Source organism: Hyperoodon ampullatus (genome assembly GCF_949752795.1).
Source record: "Hyperoodon ampullatus genome assembly, chromosome: 6".
In the NCBI taxonomy this organism is placed as follows: domain Eukaryota; kingdom Metazoa; phylum Chordata; class Mammalia; order Artiodactyla; family Ziphiidae; genus Hyperoodon; species Hyperoodon ampullatus.
In genome coordinates, this window is record NC_136919.1 from 62544676 (window position 1) to 62566930 (window position 22255).

At 34.6% G+C, this 22255-nt stretch overlaps 1 protein-coding gene across 1 annotated transcript in view; it reads left to right on the plus strand.

The window, feature by feature from the left end:
- Positions 1 to 22255, plus strand: part of ZDHHC21 (zDHHC palmitoyltransferase 21) — a gene marked incomplete at both ends in the record, with an annotated part of 46459 nt that overhangs the window by 15947 nt on the left and 8257 nt on the right. The window contains one exon of the mRNA XM_079706247.1: positions 16538 to 16654. Coding sequence (XP_079562373.1) covers positions 16538 to 16654 — 117 coding nt within the window. The remainder of the gene's footprint in view (positions 1 to 16537; positions 16655 to 22255) is intronic.

Consider the following 22255-nt stretch of genomic DNA (forward strand, 5'->3'; position numbering starts at 1 on the left):
ATGGATGTCTTTTATTTCTTTTGCTTGCCTAATTGTTCTGATATCCAGTGTTGAATATTGGTGATAAGAGTGGGCATCTTTGTCTCATTCCTGATCTTAGAGGAAAAGCTGTCAGCTTTTCACTGAGTCTGATGTTTCTGTGGGTTTGTCATATATGGCCTTTATTATGTTGAAGTATGTTTCCTCCTACACCCAGTTTGTTGAGAGTTTTTAATCATGAATGGATGTTGAATTTTGTCAAGGGCTTTTCTACGTCTTTTGAGATGATCATATGATATTTATCATTCAGTTTGTTAATGTGGTATATCATACTGATTGATTTGCAGATTTTGAAGTATCTTTGCATCCCTGGAATTAAATCCCACTTGATCATGGTGTATGATCCTTTTAATGGATTGTTGAATTTGGTTTGCTAATATTTTGTTGAGGATTTTCACATCTTTGTTCATCAGAGATATGGTTTTCTTTTCTTTTAGTGTTGTTGTCTGGTTTTTGTATCAGGTTAATGCTGGCCTTGTACAATATTTTGGAAGTGTTCCTCCTTCCTCTTCAATTTTTTTTGAAAAGTTTGAGAAGGATTAGTGTTAATTCTTTAAATGTTTGGTTGAATTCATCCATGGAGCTATTTGGTCCTGGACTTTTCACTGTTGGGGGTTTTGATTACTGATTCAATCTTCTTACTAGTAATTGGTCTGTTCAGAGTTTCTGTTTCTTCATGATTCATTGTTGGTAGGTTGTTTGTTTCTAGGAATTTATCAATTTCTTCTAGGTTGTCCAGTTTGTTGGTATATAATTTTTCATAGTAGTCTCTTATGATCCTTTGTATTTGGTATCAGTTGCAATGTCTCCTCTTTCATTTCTGATTTTATTTGAGTTCTCTCTCTTTTTTTTTAGTGAGTATAGCTAAAGGTTTGTGTATTTTGTTTATCATTTCAAAACACCAGGTTTTAGTTTCCTTGATCTTTTCTATTGTCTTTTTAGTCTCTATTTCACTTACTTCTACTCTAATCTTTCTTTTTTCCTTCTTTCTACTTTTGGCTTATTTTGTTCCTCCTTTTCTAGATCCTTGAGATATAAAGTTTGTTTGAGATCTTCCTTTTTTCTTAATGTAGGCATTTATAGCCATGAACTTCCCTCAGAACTGTCTTTGCTGCATCTCGTAAATTTTGGTGTGTTGTATTTCCATTTTAATTTGCCTCGATATTTTTTAATATCTGTTTTGATTTCTTCTTTGGCCCATTGGTTGTTCAGTAGTATGCTGTTTAATATCCACATATTTTTGAATTTTCTAATTTTCTTCTTATAAATGATTTCCAGTTTCATACCATTGGGGTTAGAAAAGATGTTTGATATGATTTCAGTCTTCTTAAAATTATTAAGGTTTGTTTTGCCACCTAATATATGATTTGCCCTGGAGACTGTTTCCTGTGCACTTGAGAAGAATGTGTATTCTACTGTTGTTGGATGGAATGTTCTTTAAATGTCTGTTAAGTCCATCTGGTCTAACATGTAGTTTAAGTCTGATGTTTCCATATTGATTTTCTGTCTAGATGATCTATCCATTGTTGAAACTGAGGTACTGAAGTCCCCTACTATTATTATAATGCTGTCTAGTTCTCCCTCACGTCTGTTAATATTTGACTTATGTATTTAGGTGCTCCTGTGTTGCATGCATCATATTTACAAATGTTATATCCTCTTGTTGGAGTGACTCTTTATTGTTTTATATTGACCTTCTTTGTCTCTTCTTATAGTCTTTGGCTTAAAGTCTATTTCGTCTGATATAAATATAGCTACCTCTGCTTTCTTTTGGTTTTCTGGTTTTCTCTGGTTTTCTCTGCTTTTCATTTGCGTGGACTGTCTTTTTCCATCCCTTCACTTTCAGTCTGTGTGTCCCTAAAGCTGAAGTGAATCTCTTATAGGTCCTAGATAATTGGATCTTGTTTTTTTTACCCATTCAGCCATTCTTTGTCTTTTGATTGTAGAATTTAGTCCTTTTATATTTAAAGTAATTATTGATAGGTATGGACTTACTGTTGCCATTTAAAAAATTGTTTTCTGGCTGTTCTGTAATTCCTTTGTTCCTTTCTTTTTCTCTTGCTTTCTTCCTTTGTTTTTTGGTGATTTTCTTTAGTGCTGTGCCTGATCTATCAATATAAGATTCACTCAGCTAGTTTCTGGATTTCATTCAAAGGGATTTGCTTCATGCTTAGTAGTAGATTCATTATGTCTGTGGGAAGAGTTGAGTTCACGAGCCTTCTCTCTTGCCATCTTGGACCAGAACTCCTATGATTTCATTTTGTTTTTGTATTTAGCAGTTATTCTGTGATGTGCTTCATTGTTGTTTTCTTTGCATTCTTCCTGTTTGAGAGTTTATATAACTTCTTAAATCTGTGGCTTGATGACATTTTTAAGTTATGGACATTTCTTGGCCTGTGTCACTTCAACTGTTACTTCTGCCCAACTTTATCTCCTGCATTTCTGGGATTCTGATTATATGCACATGACATCTCACTGCGCTGCATAACTTTTGCAGTCTTTCCTGCATTTTTCCTTTTTTTCCCTCTGTGCTTCAGACTGGGTATTTCCTACTGACCCCTGTTCTGGTTTACTGCTCAACTCTTTTGCTCTGTTTAATCTACTGTCAAACCCTTCTGTTGAGGTTATTAATTCAGTTATTATATTTTTCTCAGTTATAATTTCCATTTGATATTTTTTTCATAGATCACTTCTCTGGTGAAATTCTTCATTTGTCATCTAAAGTTTTGAACATTTTAATGAAAGTTATTTTAATGTTTATGTCTGATAACTTCAGTGTTGAGATCTACTTGTGGGTCTGTTTCCATTGACTTTTTTTTCTTCTCTCTTGTAGTTTCCAGATAGTTTGTCCTTTCTTCTGATATATCTAATAAATTTTTTTAGATACTGGGCATTTTATATGACAAATTGTAGAAGAGCTGGTTGATACTTTCTTTTTCAAGATATGATTTACTTCTTTTGTGGACTGTCAATAAGAGAAGACTCATCTTGATTCAGTCAAGGATTTGTATAATAAATATTTCTAAGGCTAATAACAGAATATTGGTCTTAATACAGCAGTGCTTTTGAAGATGACATTTACTGTGTTTATTGAGACTTTGTAAGGATTTATGATTTGGGGTTTTGTCTTCATAAGAACTAGTTTCAGTTCGCCCTTTCTCTTATGTCATAGCCCTTCAGGAGTTTCTCAGCTGGAAACTTCAGTGTTAACAGTGGATTGTGCCTTCTCCTTGTTTTTTCCCCAGTTCTGTGGGATTGCAGAAAACTCTGAGCCTCCACTTCTACTTGACCTTTCATATGTAATGTTTATGAGGTGGCAAGTACCTTTAAGTAAAAAGCACTGAGGAATGTAGGACTCACCTTAGTGCATTTCTGCTCTTTCTGGGATCTTTATCCCTTAAGTCCTGGCTAGTTTGGCTCCTTCCCAGTGTCTTCAGTCAACTATTTATTTACCAATTAATTGGATTTTATCTGGCTTTTAGTAATGTTCTTATTGGTAGGGTTAGTCTCATACAATCTCTTCCTGCCTAGGTGTCATTGGCAGTAACATTTTGTTTAAAAATTTCTTCCCAAGTGATTTTAATCATTGCTCCCAAACTACACAACTCCAGGAGACCACACTCATGTCATAATCTATGTAAACAATATCCTGTGGAGTTGTGCAGAACCATACGACTATAGCCATAAGGTTTGAGAACTATTGTGCTGTAGAAAATGAGACTGGTGATGGACTTGATAATATTGGTAGAGATTAACCAGATGGAGAGATGAAGGAAGTCATTGCTGGACAAGATAATAACAAAAAGCTTGAGGCAGTTAATTGGAAATTGGTTTTAAGGTCACATTTTTTCTAAGATACTAAAAAACTCTATAGCAAATATTTTTAAAGCTAAATAATAGAAAATTGCCCTTATGTATAACAGGGTTTTTTTGTTTGTTTGTTTTTTGGGGGGTTTTTTTTGGTGATGACATTTATTACATTTTTTTATAAAGGTAGAAAATTGCCCATAATTTCAGTACAAAAGTCACTATTGGCATTTAAAAAAAAATAATGTTTTGTAGTGAAATATTCTTCAAACAATCCTGCCCCATCAGTTTTTTTCTAAGTCCTTGCCTGTTTCTCTTTCATTTTTCTCTAAAACAAACAAAGTATATCCGGGTCTTCATTTTGTGTGTAAAGTTGTTCATAAACTTTGTTATTCTTTCCATTATATGGGATATGGTATAAAGACCCCCCAGATATCCCTAATTGTCTTTGGAGATTGTGTTATTGATTACTGTGCTTCTTTCTTACGGAGAAAAAGTACAATGAAAGTATGCCATGGACTTTGACTCTATATTCTGTCAGCCAGAGGAAGTGAAAGCTGTAGTCTGCATTTTTCTTTATATCCTTTCAGGTAGATAGATGGCAGCATAGTATCTTTCGTTAAGTTCTAAAACTGAGTGCTTATCTCTGGGTGGGAAAAGAAAGTGTTAAAAACTCTTACTTAGGTTTTTGTTTCTTTTCTTTTTTAACATGAAAGTGTTTATTCATGGACTGACTTTTAAACTTAGTGGTGATGTCACTTAACCTGTATTTAGTAGAAAACTGGTACATTAATGATTAAGCACATGGGAAAGAAAGTTGAGAGAAAGCAGGCTGTTCACAAACTCTGGAAAATAAAGGGTTTGGGACCTGATTTTCTTCCATTTCTCTCTTCTCTTGCTTTCTCTTTTCAGGGGAGTGCTTTCTCTGCTGGATTGTTTGAATTGCTTTGCAATAACCCCATTGTTTTTGAGAGTAACTCAGTGCTTTTTAGATTTCTTCTTAATCTTTACTTTTAAAATATCCACCTATCATGGACTTTCAAGGATTTATGTGTTTTTACTATGTGAAGTTTTGAGGAAATACTTTAATATATCCTTTAGTTAGAGAAGGAGTTAATAAGAGGTAAGGAAGATAAGGAATTTATCCATCATGAATCAGTGCCCCAAAAAAGGATTTACTTTTATGCTGTAAGTATTGATTTATATCCTAAGTCTTATAAAGAAGGCCTACAAACCTAAGAAGAATTAGTATTACCATCTTCTTTGTAAATAGTAACTAAAAAAAAATCTCTAAATTCTCAGTTGATATTAAGACAAAAATTCATATTTAGAAAATTGCAGAAATGTAATAATAGGTGTCTTTCCAAATAAATGGGGATAAATAAAGCATTTTTAGTTAAAATCACAGAATCTAAAATTAGTAAAGATTATAAGCTTGGAGATATTTGGAGAAGATTTTCAAATGTTAGATGTCAAATTAGTTTGACCGTCATTTGTATTTATCATGCTGCTATAATGTTAACTTTTACTTAAAATCCTCTTGACACTAATGTCTTCCTTTAAGTAGTTATTGGGATGAAAATCATTTTAAAGATTTCAAAACCTGTAGAGTGGGGAGTGATGTGGCATTTTAAATGAATAAAATGGATAGATATTAAATAAAATAAATTTTCTTTGGCCAAAGTCTATATTTGACTGTTTTTCACATAGTTATTTTAGATGTTTATAAGCAAATGCCTGGCCATTTTGCATATTATTAAATTACAAAAATATACTTCGTCTTATTGTATGCTAGTTGTTTACCAAAACCATTATTAGAAAATTATAGCATTTTATTGGGTTAGCCAAAAAGTTTGCTCGGGTTTTTCTGTAACATCTTATGGAAAAAAACCCAAAAGAACTTTTTGGCCAACCCAATGATTAAATATGAAGGAAGGTATCATTATAATTAGGGAGTATACTTTCTAAAGATTATTATTTATTGATCCATGAATATTTCATTAGTCATATGTTTCAGGATTTTTATATTATTCTCAATTTGTAAGAATTGGATTAGTGGAAAATGTCAACTTATTTAAAATATCCTTGAGAGGATAAGTAGTATGGTTCCCATTGTACAGAGAAGGTACTGAGATTCAGAGAGGTCCAGTAACTTGTTTAAGCAGAGAATTATCCCACTTGGCAGAGGTGTGATTTGGGCCCATTTCTGTCTGTTCCTAAGTCAGTGTTCTTTCTATAGTATCAAGCTGCTATTTCTCTTTTTCACACTTTTCCCTGAGGATATTTTTTAGCAGTTTAAAAAATACTCAAGCATCACAAAATTTCTTCTTCAGGGAAAGCTTATTGAATCTCCTGATTGGTAAATTCATACTTTGCTGTTTTCATTTTTCATTGAGGCAGTACATTTTTAGTAGTTAATCTAATCTAAAGGCTGTCAACATACATCTTATAAAGGCATTATAGTAGGTTAAAAATATTTTTTAAATTATGTACCTGCTGATAATCACATATTGTAGGCAGTACTATCTCTACTTTCTTTCTATGTGAGAAAACCAGTTGTTTTCTTTCTTAAACAATTGGTAGCTATTAGTGTAGAGCTTATGCAACTAATCATTTGTGTCATAGTTCTAAAGTAATATGTTTTAAATTGTTTTTAGATGAAGTAGATTCAGATAATTTCCAGCTGATTCCTTTGTATCTATTTTTATGTGAAGGGCAAAAACTAATATACTAACTGCATTTAAGGTTATGGGGAGAGTGATAGAAGTGGCGAAGGAAGGGTGAGAATTTGAATAAAGGACATACTGCCAATATTCAGAAGAGGAAAATAAATAATGTTTAGCAGTCCAGCCAACAGCTTCAGCTAGGAAGATACATTATTATTCTGATTAGCTCCTATGTAATAGTGTTGCTAGGGATTTGATGTTGGATAGAACTATGCCACAGAGTTATTTGCGTAGCTTTTTGGCTAACAAAGAATAGAAGTAGCCAGAGGACTTAGTTGCAGGTAGCTCTGAATATTAGTAAAGCTCTTTACAATTTAGTTTAATCTTTTTATATAATCAATCTCAAAGTATCCTGAGCACTTCTGTTATTTATTGCTATTTTAAAAAAATGATTTAGGCTTTACTCAATATTTATATAGGGTCATTTATTGTGGGCACTTTAGAATGAATAAAATTGCTGAAATATGTATTTAGTTTATTTTTGGCATGAATAGCCAAGAATAGTGTGGAATTAAGATAAATATGAAATGAAAATTATTTCATTAGCAAGTATAAGGGTAATTTGGTGCTTTTGCCTCTGTATCCTGAAATGTTAGTGGAGGTAGTAGGATCTCTTGGTAAATTTTACTTTCCTTTCTCTTTTTCTTTTCTTTTTTTCTTTTTTTTTTTTGCTTGGAAGGTATGGTGTCAGATATATAATTAGTTTACGTTTGTAAAAAAAAAAAGTATAAGACTACCCTATTATTCTAACAATTGTCAATTCTATATGTCATATATCCCTGTGCTTTTACTGACAGATGGAACAAAGAAACCTTATGCTAAATCTTGACCTTGCCTTGCAGTACCAGGTCTACTGAATATATGTCCTCATTAAATTTTATATAGCTAATTATTTATGAATATTATAGCACTTAGCATAAAAATTTAGCAGTTTTATTTCTCTGTGAGAATGTTTCAGTCACTTTGAGTTTAAATGGTTAAACGCTGGCAGCAATTTTATTGTCTCACTCATCTTTTACTTTTATCAAATGCTGTAGCCTGTATTAAATGGTAAATGTAGCAAGAAAATATGGTATTTTGTTTTCTTATTGAACAACTATAACTTTTCTAGAGTTTTTACTGCTAAAAGATGGGAAGGCAGACAAAATGATTTTTCTGAAATATTTTACCCTCAGCCATGAACCTAGCAGTCAGGTGCCAGTGAAATTTGCTCCCTAAGAAAGCTGCATTTATATCTATCAAAATTGAATGTGTAATTCTGGTCACTCAGTGATAGCCATGAGTCAAGTATGAATAGTGATTTTTTTCATTTAGATATTAATTTCCATTAGGATTTAACAAGACTGAAAAAAAGTACATTTTACCTGGAGGCTGGAGGTGAGAAGGATATACAGAATAATCGTGCAACTTCTTTGCCTATAATTTTGAATGTAATGATAAAACTTAAGCTGAGGCCCATTCCCAAAAGTGCTTGATAACCATACAGATATGGTAGGATTTTACTTTATGCAAGAGTAACTGCCACATGAACCTAACCTTAGCATGTGAAGTTGGTTATTTAGCCATTTTGAAAATTCAAATCTGTACACTTTAGATATCTTAGTTGTGATCTAAGTTATTTTCATTTTTGAAAAACAGAGAAAACAGATCCCTTCCAGTAGTACAGTGGGGGAAGGAGGGAGTCTCCGGCCCCCCTTCTCCCCCTCCACCCTGGAGACATTGGTAATGATATCTGGAGACTTTTTTGGTTGTCACAACTGGGAGAATGCTATGGGCATTTAGTGGGTAGAGGCCAGGGATGCTGCTAAATATCCTACGATCATAGTACCACCTCCTACAACAAAGGCTGATCTGGCCCAAAGTACAGTAATGTTGAGGTTGAGAAACCCCTTCAGTAGGAGGAAGATAACAAATACCTCACATGTTAATTTTCAGGCTAGTCTCATAAAAACACAAAGTGACTTATAAATAATAGTTTATAAATAAAATTGCTTCCTACTGATTAATATAAGACTATTATTTTATATGTAAAATTTTATTTGTAAAACAGTTGTTTATTTTCAGAAATTATGAAGAACAGTCAGTAAATCATTTAACAAATATTTATTGAATGCCTGCGATGTGCATGGTAGCCATTCTAGGCCTGAGGATACAGCAGTGAACAAAACGAAGTTCCTGAATTAAAGAGCTTACATTCTAATTGGGGGAGACAGGCAATAAACAAATATATGGTATACAAGATTAGTATTATGAAGTGTAATAAAGGTGAGTAAGGGATAGAAAGTAATGATTGATTATATAGTCAAGGAAGGCCTTTCTCATAGTGACACTTGAGCAGAGACCTGGAGCTCAAGCATGTCACTGATATTGGGAGGAAGAGCATTTCAGTGAGAGGAAAGAACCAATGCCAAGACTGTGAGGTGGGAGCATGCTTGACATTTTTAAGGAAGAATAAGGAGGCCAGTGTATCTTGAGTGGAGTGAGTTAGGGAGAGAGTTGTAAGAGATGAATTGAGAGCAGTGAGGGCTGGGATTGAAGGTGAGAGTTTGTTTTGTCAGGATGTTTAGTGGTTGGGACTTTGGAAGCTTTTGAAGGTTTTTTAGCAAAATTACACAAACTCATTTACATTAGAGAAAGAAACCTGATTGCTAGGAAGAATAAATTTAGGGACAATCATGGCAGCAAGAAGACCAGTTACTAGACTGTTAAAATATAGTCCAAACAAGATGATGTGGAGAGCAGTGGAAGTGTTGAGAAGTGGTGCGTTATAGTTTAAGAGCTGACAGGATTTAGTGTTGATTTGGATGTGGGGTATGAGATAGAAAGTGACAAGTAGAGGATGATTGCAAGGTTTTATGTCATCAACAACTGGAAGAATAGAGATGTCATTTACTGAGATGGAGAAGTTTGGAGGAAGAGTAAGTTTTAGGAAAAAGTTAAAAGATTTTGGTTCTATTGAGGTGCCTATTTGATATCCAAGAAGAGATGTTGTTAAGTAGACAGATATGAGAATCTGGATTTCAGTAGAGTGGTCTGAGCTAGATATATAAATTTGGGACCTTTAGGTGTAAAGATGGTATTTAAAGCCATGGGACCTGATAGGAGATTTTCTAGGGAGTAAGTATAGCTAGATAAGAAAGGAGGTCTTAAGACTAAGCCTGGAATACTCTTAAATTTTAGAAGACAGAAAGATGAGGAGGAAACAGAAAGGTGACTAAGCAGGAGTACCCGGTGAAACCAGGGAGCACTGGTGAAAGAGAGCATCAAGGAAGTTGACGGGGGCTTCCCTGGTGGCGCAGTGGTTGAGAGTCCGCCTGCCGATGCAGGGGACACGGGTTCGTGCCCCGGTCCGGGAAGATCCCACATGCCGTGGAGCGGCTGGGCCTTGAGCCATGGCCGCTGGGCCTGTGTGTCCGGAGCCTGTGCCCCGCAGCGGGAGAGGCCACAACAGTGAGAGGCCCACGTACAGAAAAAAAAAAAAAAAAAAGGAAAGTTGATGGTATATATTGAAGGAGAAATTATAACAATGTAGTGTGGACTGTAAACAAGTAGGAAGTCAAGTGAAGGTACTGGAGGAAGGCATTGATGGACAGTGAAATGGTGGTTGAGTCAACAGATTGGAGGTTCATTGAGGTTGCAGTGTGTCTGTTTATTTTGCATGTTTGGTAGGGGGGTTATTTGACTTTTTTTTTTCCTGGTAATTGTATGATGTTTTAGATTTGAGTCCTTTTATGATTATGTATGTTGTAAATATCTTCTCTGTAGCTAAATTTTTTACTCTCTTAATACTATTTTTTGATGAACAGAAGTTTTAACTTTACTCCAACTTACCAGTCTTTTCCTTTTTAGTTAGTGCTTTTGGGGTTCAATTTAAGAAGTATTTTTCTATCCTAAATCATCAATATAATTCTCCTATATTGTCTTCCAAGTATTATATTTTTTATATTTCCACCTGGAATTGATTTTTATTATGCTTATGAGGTAGGAGTTAGGATTTCATTTTTTTCATAGATGGATATCCAATTGATTTAGCACCATTTATTGAAAAGATAATTCCACTCTGCTCTGCAATACCATCTTTGTCATAAACGAAGAGCCATATATGTGTGTATCTGTTTCTGCTTTTTTTTCTAGTCCATTAGTCTATCTTTGTGGTTGCACCATACTGTTACAACTGTAGTTTTATAATAAATCTTGCTATCCAGTGTAAGAGTGTTTTTCTGCCTTTTTTTTTTTCATTATTATTGCTCCCATCAGGAGCCTTTTTAGACACTTTCTCTTCTTTTCTCTATGAAGTTAAATACTAAGGAATAAGATTTTGTCAGGTAGGATTGATTTGTGGACAGCCACAAATCACTGTAATAGCTAAATTTTTTTTTCCTCCAAGAACCAATTTTCTCCCTCCTGGGGGCGATACTGCCCCTACTGATAATGCATGCAGTAGAGCAGATCCTCTTCCTTGTTCTTTTTATATAGGAGTGGTATGCTATCCTTTGCTTTTGTCTTTTTCAGTGAAATTTAGAAACAGCCTACTTAGCAATTTACAAATCAAAACAAAGTAAAAAACTCCTACCATTATATAACAGTATATACTCTACTGGTGGGGGAATTTTATTGGGATTGTATTAATTCTATACATCAGTTTGGTTAGTTGACATCTGTACCTTACTGAGTTTCCTGATCATAAGCATAGTATAGCAGCAAGAAGAAGTTGGAAACATGGGTAGTCCTATGATCATGAGTGAGTAGTTAAAACTTTTCCTGAAAAGAATATTCACACATTTACCAGTGAGTCCTAGCTCTATCATATATGAAAGGAAACAGTAATTCCAGTCTTATGCATACTCTTCAAAACACTAGAAAAAGAGGAAACTCCCCAACTCATTTTATGTGTATAGCATATGTTGGGTATATCCTATTAAGGACAATAAGAGAATGTAAGGAAATTAGTCTGATTATGAACATAGAGAAACAACCCCTAAACAAAATTTTAGCAAACTGAATCTGGTCATATATAACCAGCTTGATCAAGTTGAGTTTATCTTAGGAATGAAAGGTGGTTTTTACACTAGAAAATCAGTCAGTATACTTTATCAATTAACAGATTAGGGGAAAAAAACCCAGATGTATGGAGACTGTATGTATTAGTGTGTGAAGACAAAGATAAAATTCAGCCTCCATTCATGTTATAAACTCTTAGCAAACTAGAACTAGAGAACTTTTTTAGTGAGATAAAAGGTTCCAAAACAACCAAAAACCACACACAGAACCCAACACAATAGCTGTAGCATGCTTAATGATGAAATGTTGACCTTTCTCCCTCCAAGTTGAGGGACAAGGTGTTGATGCCTGCTGCGCCCCCATTGCCATTGTTATTAAATATAGTCCTAGGAGTTCTAGTCCATGCAGTGAGGCAAGAGGAAGAAAGAGACGGTATAACTGCTGAAATGAAGAAAACCATCATTACTCTTAGATGGTATGATCATGTAAATAACTTATCTGTAGATTCTTTGGAATTTTTAAGAAAGTTTAAGAAGTGTGACTATAAAACAATATTTTTAAAAATCAGTTTTATTTCTATATGCTAGCAAACAATGCTTTAGACAATGAAATTAACAGCAGAACCATTTATAATAGAATCAAGAAACAGGAATTAAATCTGACTTTGAAAAGCACAAGACCTCTAGGGGAAAATTGTGACTCTTAGTGGAGAGAATATATCATATATGTGTGTATGTCTGAGTATGTTGTAACTCGAAATCTAATTTAAAAATTTTTATGGGAATACAAATTACAGTTGACCTTGGAACAATACACATTTGAACTGTGCAGATCCACTTATATGCGGTTATTTTCAGTAGTAAATACTCCAGTAGTACAGGATCGATGGTTGGTTGAATCCGCTGATGCTGAGGAACCGTGGATACTGAGGGCCTGCTATAAGATATAGGCAGATTAACACCCGCCTTGTTCAAGGGTCAGCTGTATCTAGAATAACCAATACATTCCTTTTTTTACATTGAAGTGTAGTTGATTTACAATATTATGTTATTTTCAGGTATAAAACATAGTGATTCAATATTTTATAGATTATACTCCATTTAAATTTATTACAAAACAAAGGCTGTATTTCCCTGTGCTGTACAATATCTCTTTGTTGCTTATCTGTTTTATACTTAGTAGTTTGTGTCTCTTAATCCCATACCAAGATATTCTTGAAAAAGAACAAGTTGGGATGAGTTGGCCTACTAGGTATGGAGAGTTATTACAAAGCCATAGTAACTAAGATGTGCTCACTAGTACGGGGATAAACAAACCAAGAGAACAGGATAAAGAGCCCACATCAGACTCAGGCACGTATAGACACTTGACCTCTGATCCCTGAGGAAAGGACAGCTTTTTAAATAAACCGTCCCGGGACAATTGAGTATTCATATAGTAAAAGTAAATTCAGAACCCTGTATTTCACAGTGCACAAACATCAGTTCCAGGTGGATTAGTGACCTAAATGTGAAAGGCAAAGCTATAAAGCTTTTAAAGGCTTTAGAAGGCAATATAGAAGAATGTCATCATTACGTCAGGGTTGAGAAAGATTTCTTAAACAGGAAATAAAAAGCAATAAAAGAAAAGATTGATAAATTGGACTACATTAAAATTGAGAATTTGGGATTATCCAAAGATGCCGTAAAGAGAATGAAAAAGTAGACTCAGAGTAGGAAAAGATATTTGTAATATGCAACTGAAAATGTAGTATCGAAAATGTCTGAAGAACGAATCAGTAACCTTTCTCTTTAAGGTAGGGATGCGGGAGAGGATGTGATGGGGAAGAAATGCACTGAGGAAAGCATCTGCATGTTTTCAAATGTTTGCATTCTTTTCTCTAAACTGAACTTATGTTTTATGCATTTATCTATATATAAGCACATTTCTTAACCAAAAAATGGAAAGGAATGAAAACGATAAAGAAATACAGTTACTGTATTAGTTTTCTAGGGCGACATAAAATACCACAGACTGGGGGCATAAACGACAGAAACTCATTTTCTCACAGTTCTGGAGGCTGGAAGTCTAAGATCAGGATGTCGGCAGGTTTGGTTTCTCTGGAGGCTTCTCTCCTGGCTTGCAGATGGCACCTTGTTGCTGTGTCTTCGCATGTGCTTGAGCATCCGTGGTGTCGCTTTGTGTTTCTGAGTTTCCTCTTCTTATAAGGATACCAGTCAGATTGGATTAATGTCCACCCTAAGGGCCCCATTTTTCTTGATCTCCTCTTTAAAGGCCCTCTCTCCAAATACTGTCACATTCTGAAGTGCTGGGGTGAGGGTGGGGTTAGGGCTTCCACATACGAATTTCTGGAGAGACACAGTTCAGCCATAATAACACTGATTATGTCATAAAGATTTGAATAGCAAATGGATGCTTGTGATTTAGATAAAATTTCCCAAGCCAGTTTTTGGATTCAAAAAGTGCTAGATCTAAAAAAAAAAAAATCTAAGATAGAAGTAAAGATGTTGTGCTCTGGAGAAGTATGTTAAATGACTCAAAATATGGATTTAGTACTGATGTTAATTATGTGTATGTAAAGTTGGGATGCATTTTTTTGAAAATATAAGAGTGATAAAAAGCAATTTCTGAATTAATTTACTGTTTTACACAAGTACTCTCTAACATAAATGTATACCTAAGTGAATAAATGTAATTTTAAGTACATCTTTTAGTCTCATCTTCATCCCTAACATGTATAAATTCTAGTGGACAAAGAAGTTTTTTAATCTTTTCACTGGGAGAAAAGAGGATGCATTTTATTTGGCCATATATGGCACAGATCTTCCTTGACTTACAGTGGGGTACATCCTGATAAACCCATTCTAAGTTGAAAATATCCAAAGTTGCACCATCTTAAAAGTCGGAAAATTGTAAGGTGAACCATTGTAAATTGGGAACCATGTGTATTTTTATTAGGGTAAGCTCTACTATGACACAGTATGTTCATTCCTAAAATTTGCCCCACTGTGCAAAATCATGCGATGAAAACCATAGGGCTTATGGGAAAATGAAGACACAACACTCAAGAACTTTGTCAGTGACACTTAAAAGGGTTCCTAATAAAAATAGCAGCACTGTTTTATACATGTTAACTAGTTAAGAAATACGTAAATACTACAACAAACATTGCACTTTACCTTAGAAGAGACCTGAAATTTTCTTGTGGAAGTGGGCATCAGAAGGGTTGCGTTATGTGAGTTATTACGAAGTGATGGAAGGAGAGTCATATGAAATTGGAGGGAAAATTGTGATACCAGGTACGGATGAGTGTGGCTTATAACACACATGACAAATTGAGTTAGCCGGTAGATGTTTGGGGGGGGGTGTTTTGTGTATTCCTGTATGGCTTGGTTTAGCTGGGTGAAGTTTTTACCGTTCATCTTGGGTTTCTTGCGGATAAAATCACACATAAACAAACACAAGAGTCTTGCTATGCTCAAATTGTTGTTTAATGTATCAGTCATGTTGGAACATACTTGCGTTTTCATACAGCATAATAGCAGAGTTTACTGTACTGAATTTTTAATATCATTCATAGCCCCATCTTTTCCTCTTTACATGTTTGGTAAAGATTTTGCATTAGGCTCTTTTTAGTGAAATTTTGAAATAGTCAAAACTAATATGTAACTGTTACATAACACCTTAAGTGTCTTGGTGAATTTTAAGTTTTCCCTGGCTAATAAACTGAGTGGTTTGGGTGTGGACTCAGAGTTTTGCTTAAGTCAGGTGGATGATCACTGTGCCACACAGAAAAGCATCAGTTCTTTTGTTTCAAACAAGATCATTATGTTCGGTGACCCCCCTGTTGCTGGTATTGCTACCAGGGTACCTTTAAGCCTTAACCTGAATCAGTATTAAAAGAGCATGTGGGTGGTTATGTTTTGGGGTCCTTCCCATTCGTTTGTTGCTTTTTATCCACTGTGGCTATTTTATTCCAAAGCTTAGTAACTACAGGTTTCCAGAAGTCTTTGTTCTTTCACTCTCTCTCCCTCGACTGGAATGGTCTGGCCAGACAAGGGAGAGAGAGTGAAAGAACAGTGAGGGTAAATGAAATGGCTTCTCCTGGTTTTCCTGACCTCCTGCCACAGTTTCTTTGGATCACTTTCAACACCCTCATTTTCATGCCCTGGGCTGGAAAATCAGTTTTCCCTCACAGCGTTTCCATTTCTCTCTCCTGTCTAGGCATTCCTTTATGTCTCTACTGTCCTCTGTGCACACATTCCTGTTAAAGTATATATCACATTGTTTTGGAGTTTTGCAGAGTTGGGCTCTCTCTCTGAATAAGCTGCATACTTCTTGAGGGCACAGACCATCTCTTTATCCTTTTTACATTTCTACTACATAGCTCAGTGCTTGGCAGTGGTAGTTGAGTGAGTGGATGGATGAATGAATGAGTTGGTCTTGCAGAGAGCTGTTCATGTGATCCTATTATTTGTGTTACCCCTCATTTTGACTAAAATACATAATCCCTAGGTATCTTGGCCACTTGAACTTTAATATTATGAATCAGACATGTGCATTCAAGCTTTTTAGCAGTACCATAATAAAATTTCCTTTTGTTGAACCAGAGATTGTACACCATCTGTTTTGTTTTTGTTTTTTGATTTTTGGAGGGTTTTTTGTTTTGTTTTTGCTCCAAATAGTAAATGAGCATGGCTGATTTGCAACTTTAGGATTGAGGGGTTTTTATGACAATAGAGTAGTAAAATCCCATTTTTCAGCTTGCTACTATGAATTAAAAACAATTATTTTTGAAATTTTCAAATATTTATATGTTTATTAAGTGGAATAAACTAAAAAATGGGGAGAGTAGTTCTTTTAAGATAATAAGGGAAAATGTTATGGCTCAGTTCTTTATTATTGCAACTATTACTGCAAGTAATATTTGAATTGTTTTTAAGATTTTCTTTTTCTTCTTATAGGACCTCTTTGTTGTTAGACATGAATTGGCCATAATGAGACTAGCTGCCTTTATGGGCATTACAATGTTAGTTGGAATAACTGGACTCTTTTATACTCAACTAATTGGCATCATCACAGTAAGTATATTTTTAATGTAAAGTAATGTATTTGTGAACATATTCCCTAATTACGAACTTAATTCTAAAAAGTTATAGGAAGTTTAGAAATTAAAGAGGAAACTTATCCGTAGTCATTTATATATTTCCATTTCCGTATGCCTGTAATTTTAAAGTAGTTATAATCAGTGTACAGAGTGTACATATAATTTTGTATCCTGCTTTTAAAGATTAGATTAAAGTATTTTTATATGGCTACAGACATCATGTTTATAGTTTTTAATAGTTGGATATACTATTTAGTGAACATACCATTTTTTTTTTTTTTTTTTTTGCGGTACGCGGGCCTCCCACCGCTGTGGCCTCTCCCGTCGCAGAGCACAGGCTCCGGACGCGCAGGCTCAGCGGCCACGGCTCACGGGCCCAGCTGCTTCGCAGCATGTGGGATCTTCCCGGACCGGGGCACGAACCCGTCTCCCCTGCCTCGGCAGGCGGACTCTCAACCACTGCGCCACCAGGGAAGCCCAACATACCATATTTTAATTAATCATTCTTCTGTTGATCAGCATCTACTATGCAATCTTTTTTTTCTAAATTACAAATAGCTCTTTGAACATCTCTTTTTCCTCTTTAAACTACTAACTTAAGGTAAATTCCAAAAAATGGAATGTTGCTGGTGGAAACATTTTATTAGTAATTAAACTTTTTTTTGAACGTATTTATTAGCCAAAGTGGATTTGTCACAACAGAAAAGATTTTAAAAATGAGAAGAATAACATTGGTTAAGTATTTAAAAGTTTGGAAATACGCTGCATTGCAGAAGATGCAGAGTAAATAGGCTTTTTCGTATGTTGTTGGCGGGGGTATAAATTGGTATAAACTTTTTGAAGCATAAATTGTCAGTGTCTATCAAAATTTTAAATGCACAGCCCTTTTGACCAACCTCTAGACACTGTTTTTTCACATGTGTGTAAATAAGTATGTATATTAAAAAAGATCTTCATTGTTATATTGATATGTATATAGTGTATGAAAACTTAAGTGTTTGTAAAACAATATTCAGTGGGAAAAAAATGTAAGAAAATGCATCAAAACTTACTTTAAAGCAACAGTAATCAAGAAAATGTTGGGGCTTCCCTGGTGGCACAGTGGTTGAGAGTCCGCCTGCCGATGCAGGGGACACGGGTTCGTGCCCCGGTCCGGGAAGATCCCACATGCCACGGAGCGGCTGGGCCCGTGAGCCATGGCTGCTGAGCCTGCGCGTCCGGAGCCTGTGCTCCACAACGGGAGAGGCCACAACAGTGAGAGGCCCGTGTACTGCAAAAAAAAAAAAAAAAAAGAAAAGAAAAATTGGAGAATTCCCTGGCGGTCCAGTGGTTAGGACCCAGCGCTCTCACTGCTGGGGCCCTGGGTTCGATCCCTGGTCGGGGAACTAAGATCCCACATGCCACGTGGCCAAAAAAAAAAAAAAAGAAAATGTTGTACTGACATAAGGATAGATGAAATAGAATTGAGAGTCCATAAATATACACATATATCTATGGTCAATCAGTTTTTCAGCAAGAGTAGCAAGACTATTCAATAGGGGAAAGAAAAGTCTTTTCAACAAATACTGCTGGGACAGCTAGGTATCCACATGCAGAAGAATGAAGTTGGGCCCTTACCTCATACCATATATGTAAATTAACTCAAAATGGATCATAGATCTAAATATAAGATCTAAAATTATAAAACTCCTAGAAGAAAACATAGGATTAGGCAATAGTAAGGATTAGGCAACAGTAAATCTTAGACTAGGAGATAATATCCTAGATATGAAACCAAAAGTGTAAATCAAGAAAGAAAAAAAAAGATAATTTGGACTTACTCAAAACTGTAAACTTTTGCACTTCAAAGGATGCTATCAAGAAAATGAAAGGACAGCTCACAGAATGCGAGAAAATATTTGCTAATCGTGTATCTGATAAGGGACTTGTATCTAGAATAGATAAAGAACTCTTAAACTCAGTAATAAGAAGGCAACCTAATTAAAGCATGGGGAAAGGATCTGAATGGACATTTCTTCCAAGAAGATACAAATGGACAATAAATACTACATGAAAAGATGCTCAACATCATTAGTCATCAGGGAAATGAAAATCAAAACCATAATTAGGTATCACTTCTCATGCACACTAGGAGGCTATAATAAAAAAAGATAATAACAAAGTTTGGTGAGGATGCAGAGGAAGCAGAACCCTCATGCACTACTAGTGGGAATGTAAAATGGTGCAGATACTTTACAAAATAGTCTGACCATTCTGTAAATAAACATGAATTATGTTTTGATTCAGCAATTCCACGCCTAGGTATGTACCTAAGAGAAATGAAACGTATGTTCACATAAAAATTTGTACATGAATATTTATAGCAGCATTAGTCATAATAGACCAAAACTCTCAGCAATCCAGATATCTATCAGCTGGTGAATGGATATATACAAAATGTGGTATATATCCATAAAATGGAATATTATTTGGCCATAAGTAGAAGTGAAATACTGATGCATGCAACACCATGGATGAACCTTGAGAGCATTATGCTAAGTGAAAGAAACCAGTCACAAAAGGTCACATATTTGTATGATTCCATTTATATGATATGTCCAGAATAGGCAAGTCTATAGAGACAAAGTAGATTAGTGGTTGTGTGGGGTTGGGGAGCTAGTGGGGGCTGGAGATAATGGCTAAAGGGTACAGGGTTTCTTTCATAGGGTGATGAACATGTTCTAAAATTGATTGTGGTGATGGTTGTATGACTCTGTGAACATACTAAAAAACCATTGAATTGTATACTTTAAATGGGTGAATTTTATGGTATATGAATTATATGTCAATAAAGCTGTTATCAAAAAAATATTTCTAGCATAAATTAAATGTTAATTTTATTCATTTGTTCACATTCATTCATTTATTTATTCATTTTATATATGGTTTCTTGATGTCCTTTGTTTTCTATTCAGGTGTTCTTTTCTCTTATGGTTTAACAAGAAATATTAATAAAAACATTAACTTTCAAAAAAAAGAAATAATGCGGAGGTATCTCTCTCTCTATCCCTCTATCTATATGCAAAGACTATCTATGGAAAGACACATGAGATACTAGTAATGGTACTGGCCTCTGAAGAAAACTGGAAGAATGCAGTCAGAAATGGAAGGAAAACATATTTATTGTGTAACCATTGTTTTAATATTTTGCAAGCTACTCATAATAACCTTTCCTCTCTAGATTTTATAGGAAAAATTTTAAACACACAGGAAATTTTAAAGAATCTTACAGTGAATCCTCAACCACAATTAACATTTTAGAGTATTTGTTTTATCTCACTTCAAATTGTCCATCAATCCATTATATGTTGTAATATATATCAAAGTAATTTGCAGCATCAGATAGTTCACCACACAAATCATTAACTAGAGCTCAGTGCTTGTTTATGTTTTTTCCTTTGAGGCAAATTTTACATACAATGAAAGGCATAAATGCACACATGTGCAACCCAAACCGCTTTCACAATAGAGAATATTACCATCACCCTAGAAAGTTCCCTCATGCCTCTTATCAGTAAATCCATATCCTCTGCAGAGGCAGCAGTGATCTGTTTTTTTTTTCCCATCCATCACAGATTAGTATTGGTTATAGAATTTCATCTATACCCATTAATATGTCTTCTTTCTTTCAATGTAATGTTTTTTTTGATTCATCCATGTTGCATGTATTGATAATTTCTTTTTATTGCTGAGTAGTATTCCATTGTATGACTATACCACAGTTTGTTTATCCATTCTATTAAAAGACAACTGGTCTGGTTCCAGATTTTGATAATTATGAATAAAAATGCTGTGAACATTCTTGTTCAAATCTTTTTGTGGAAACATTTTCATTTTCTTGGGTAAATACGTAGGAGAAGAATTGCTGGTCACTTAAGACAGGTTTACCTTTTATTTCATAAGAAACTGCCAGGCCTTTTCCCCAAGTAACTGTATCATTTTGCACTCTCACCAACAATGTATGAGAATTCTGGTTGCTCCACATCCTCATCAACATTTATTGTTGTCAGTCTTTTTAATTGCAGCTGTTCTAGTAGGTTTTAATAGTATCTGGTTGTTTTAATTTGCATTTCCTTGATGACTAATGATATTGAACACTTCTTCATGTGCTTATTGGACATTCATGGATTGTATAATGTCTGTTTAAATATGTTTTTATTATTATTCAGTGGCTTGAAATATTTTCTAATATCTCTTGTGATTTATCTAATGATGATGATAAATAACGTGATATTAATCACATTCCTGTGGATGAGAATAGGTCTTCCCCTAACATCTTTTTTCTCTGCTTTTATACTCATTCATAATTACTTTATAGCCTATTCATAAGTCAAGTCTAAATTGCCAGGTTATGCTTGCATTTTTGAATTTCCACTTTTGAATTTGCCCAAATCATTGGTATATATTTATATTTCCTGGAATGAAGTTTCTCTGATTTCCCCCAATTTCTTATGATTAATGACTGGAAATGGACGTTTGAGAGTGTTGCTGTTAAGACTACAAGTTACTTCTGAGAGCTGTCAGAGGTTTATGGTTGAGGGTAACAGTTTCCTTCTCACCTAAGCAGAAGGTGGGGTTTGGCAGCAAAGGCTTCAAGATATTTTAAGAATTCCTATTCTCAAATTTTAGTATTCACTTCTGAGCTGGACATAAAGTTATTTATAGTATTTGCTGGTTTTTAAAGGGTATATAGTATCAGGTTCCTTTCTGGCTATTCCGTACTACCAGTATGTTAATATTAATTTTCAAATTGCATGATTTTCTCTTTTGCTATAATATTGAACAACATTTCACCATTTTAAGACAGGGAGATTGGTTCTGATGTTGTGATATTTCTAAAACTGAGTAGAAACCACATTTGTTAAGTAATGCTCTCTCCCCAAGTCTCATCTCTTTCTGTATACATTTAGTACCCTCTCAGAACACTCTGTTCTAGACAGGTCTCATGTCTTTGGAAATTATACATTTGTGAAACATTTAAAAAGGAATGCAAGCATTAAGAGAGAGAATATATTCCATTTGTTAGTCCAACCTTTAGGCACTGTACTTCCTCTTGAATCTAAGTACTTAAAAAAATTACAGTAAATTTCAATTCCATTTACCTGGGCTTTCATAGTGAACTTCAAGTTCCACTCTTTTTGAATGAAAAAAACATTTTTTTAAAGGTTTCCAGAATTCACTCCTCCCCACACTGATTTAAGGTTCTTTAGGGCTTAATTATTTGAAGTTGTTATGCATTCAGTATTTAATTTTAAATCTAATGAATTATTAGTGTTTAAAAGTAGTATTTAACATTGAAATTCAAATTTAAAATATAGATTTTGCTTCCTTTATAAAATATGCTTGCTGTTTCATTTTATGAAAAAATTAATACTGCCTACAGGGTATTTCACATCTGGACATGTTTTTGTCATAATCTGAATCCATAGATCTCTCTTTAGAGTGTGAAAGAAGTGACGAATTTGTCAGTTAGCATAAGAAAGAAAAGGGGGAGAAAGAATCACAGTAAATTTAATTACTTCATTGATGTCTTCCT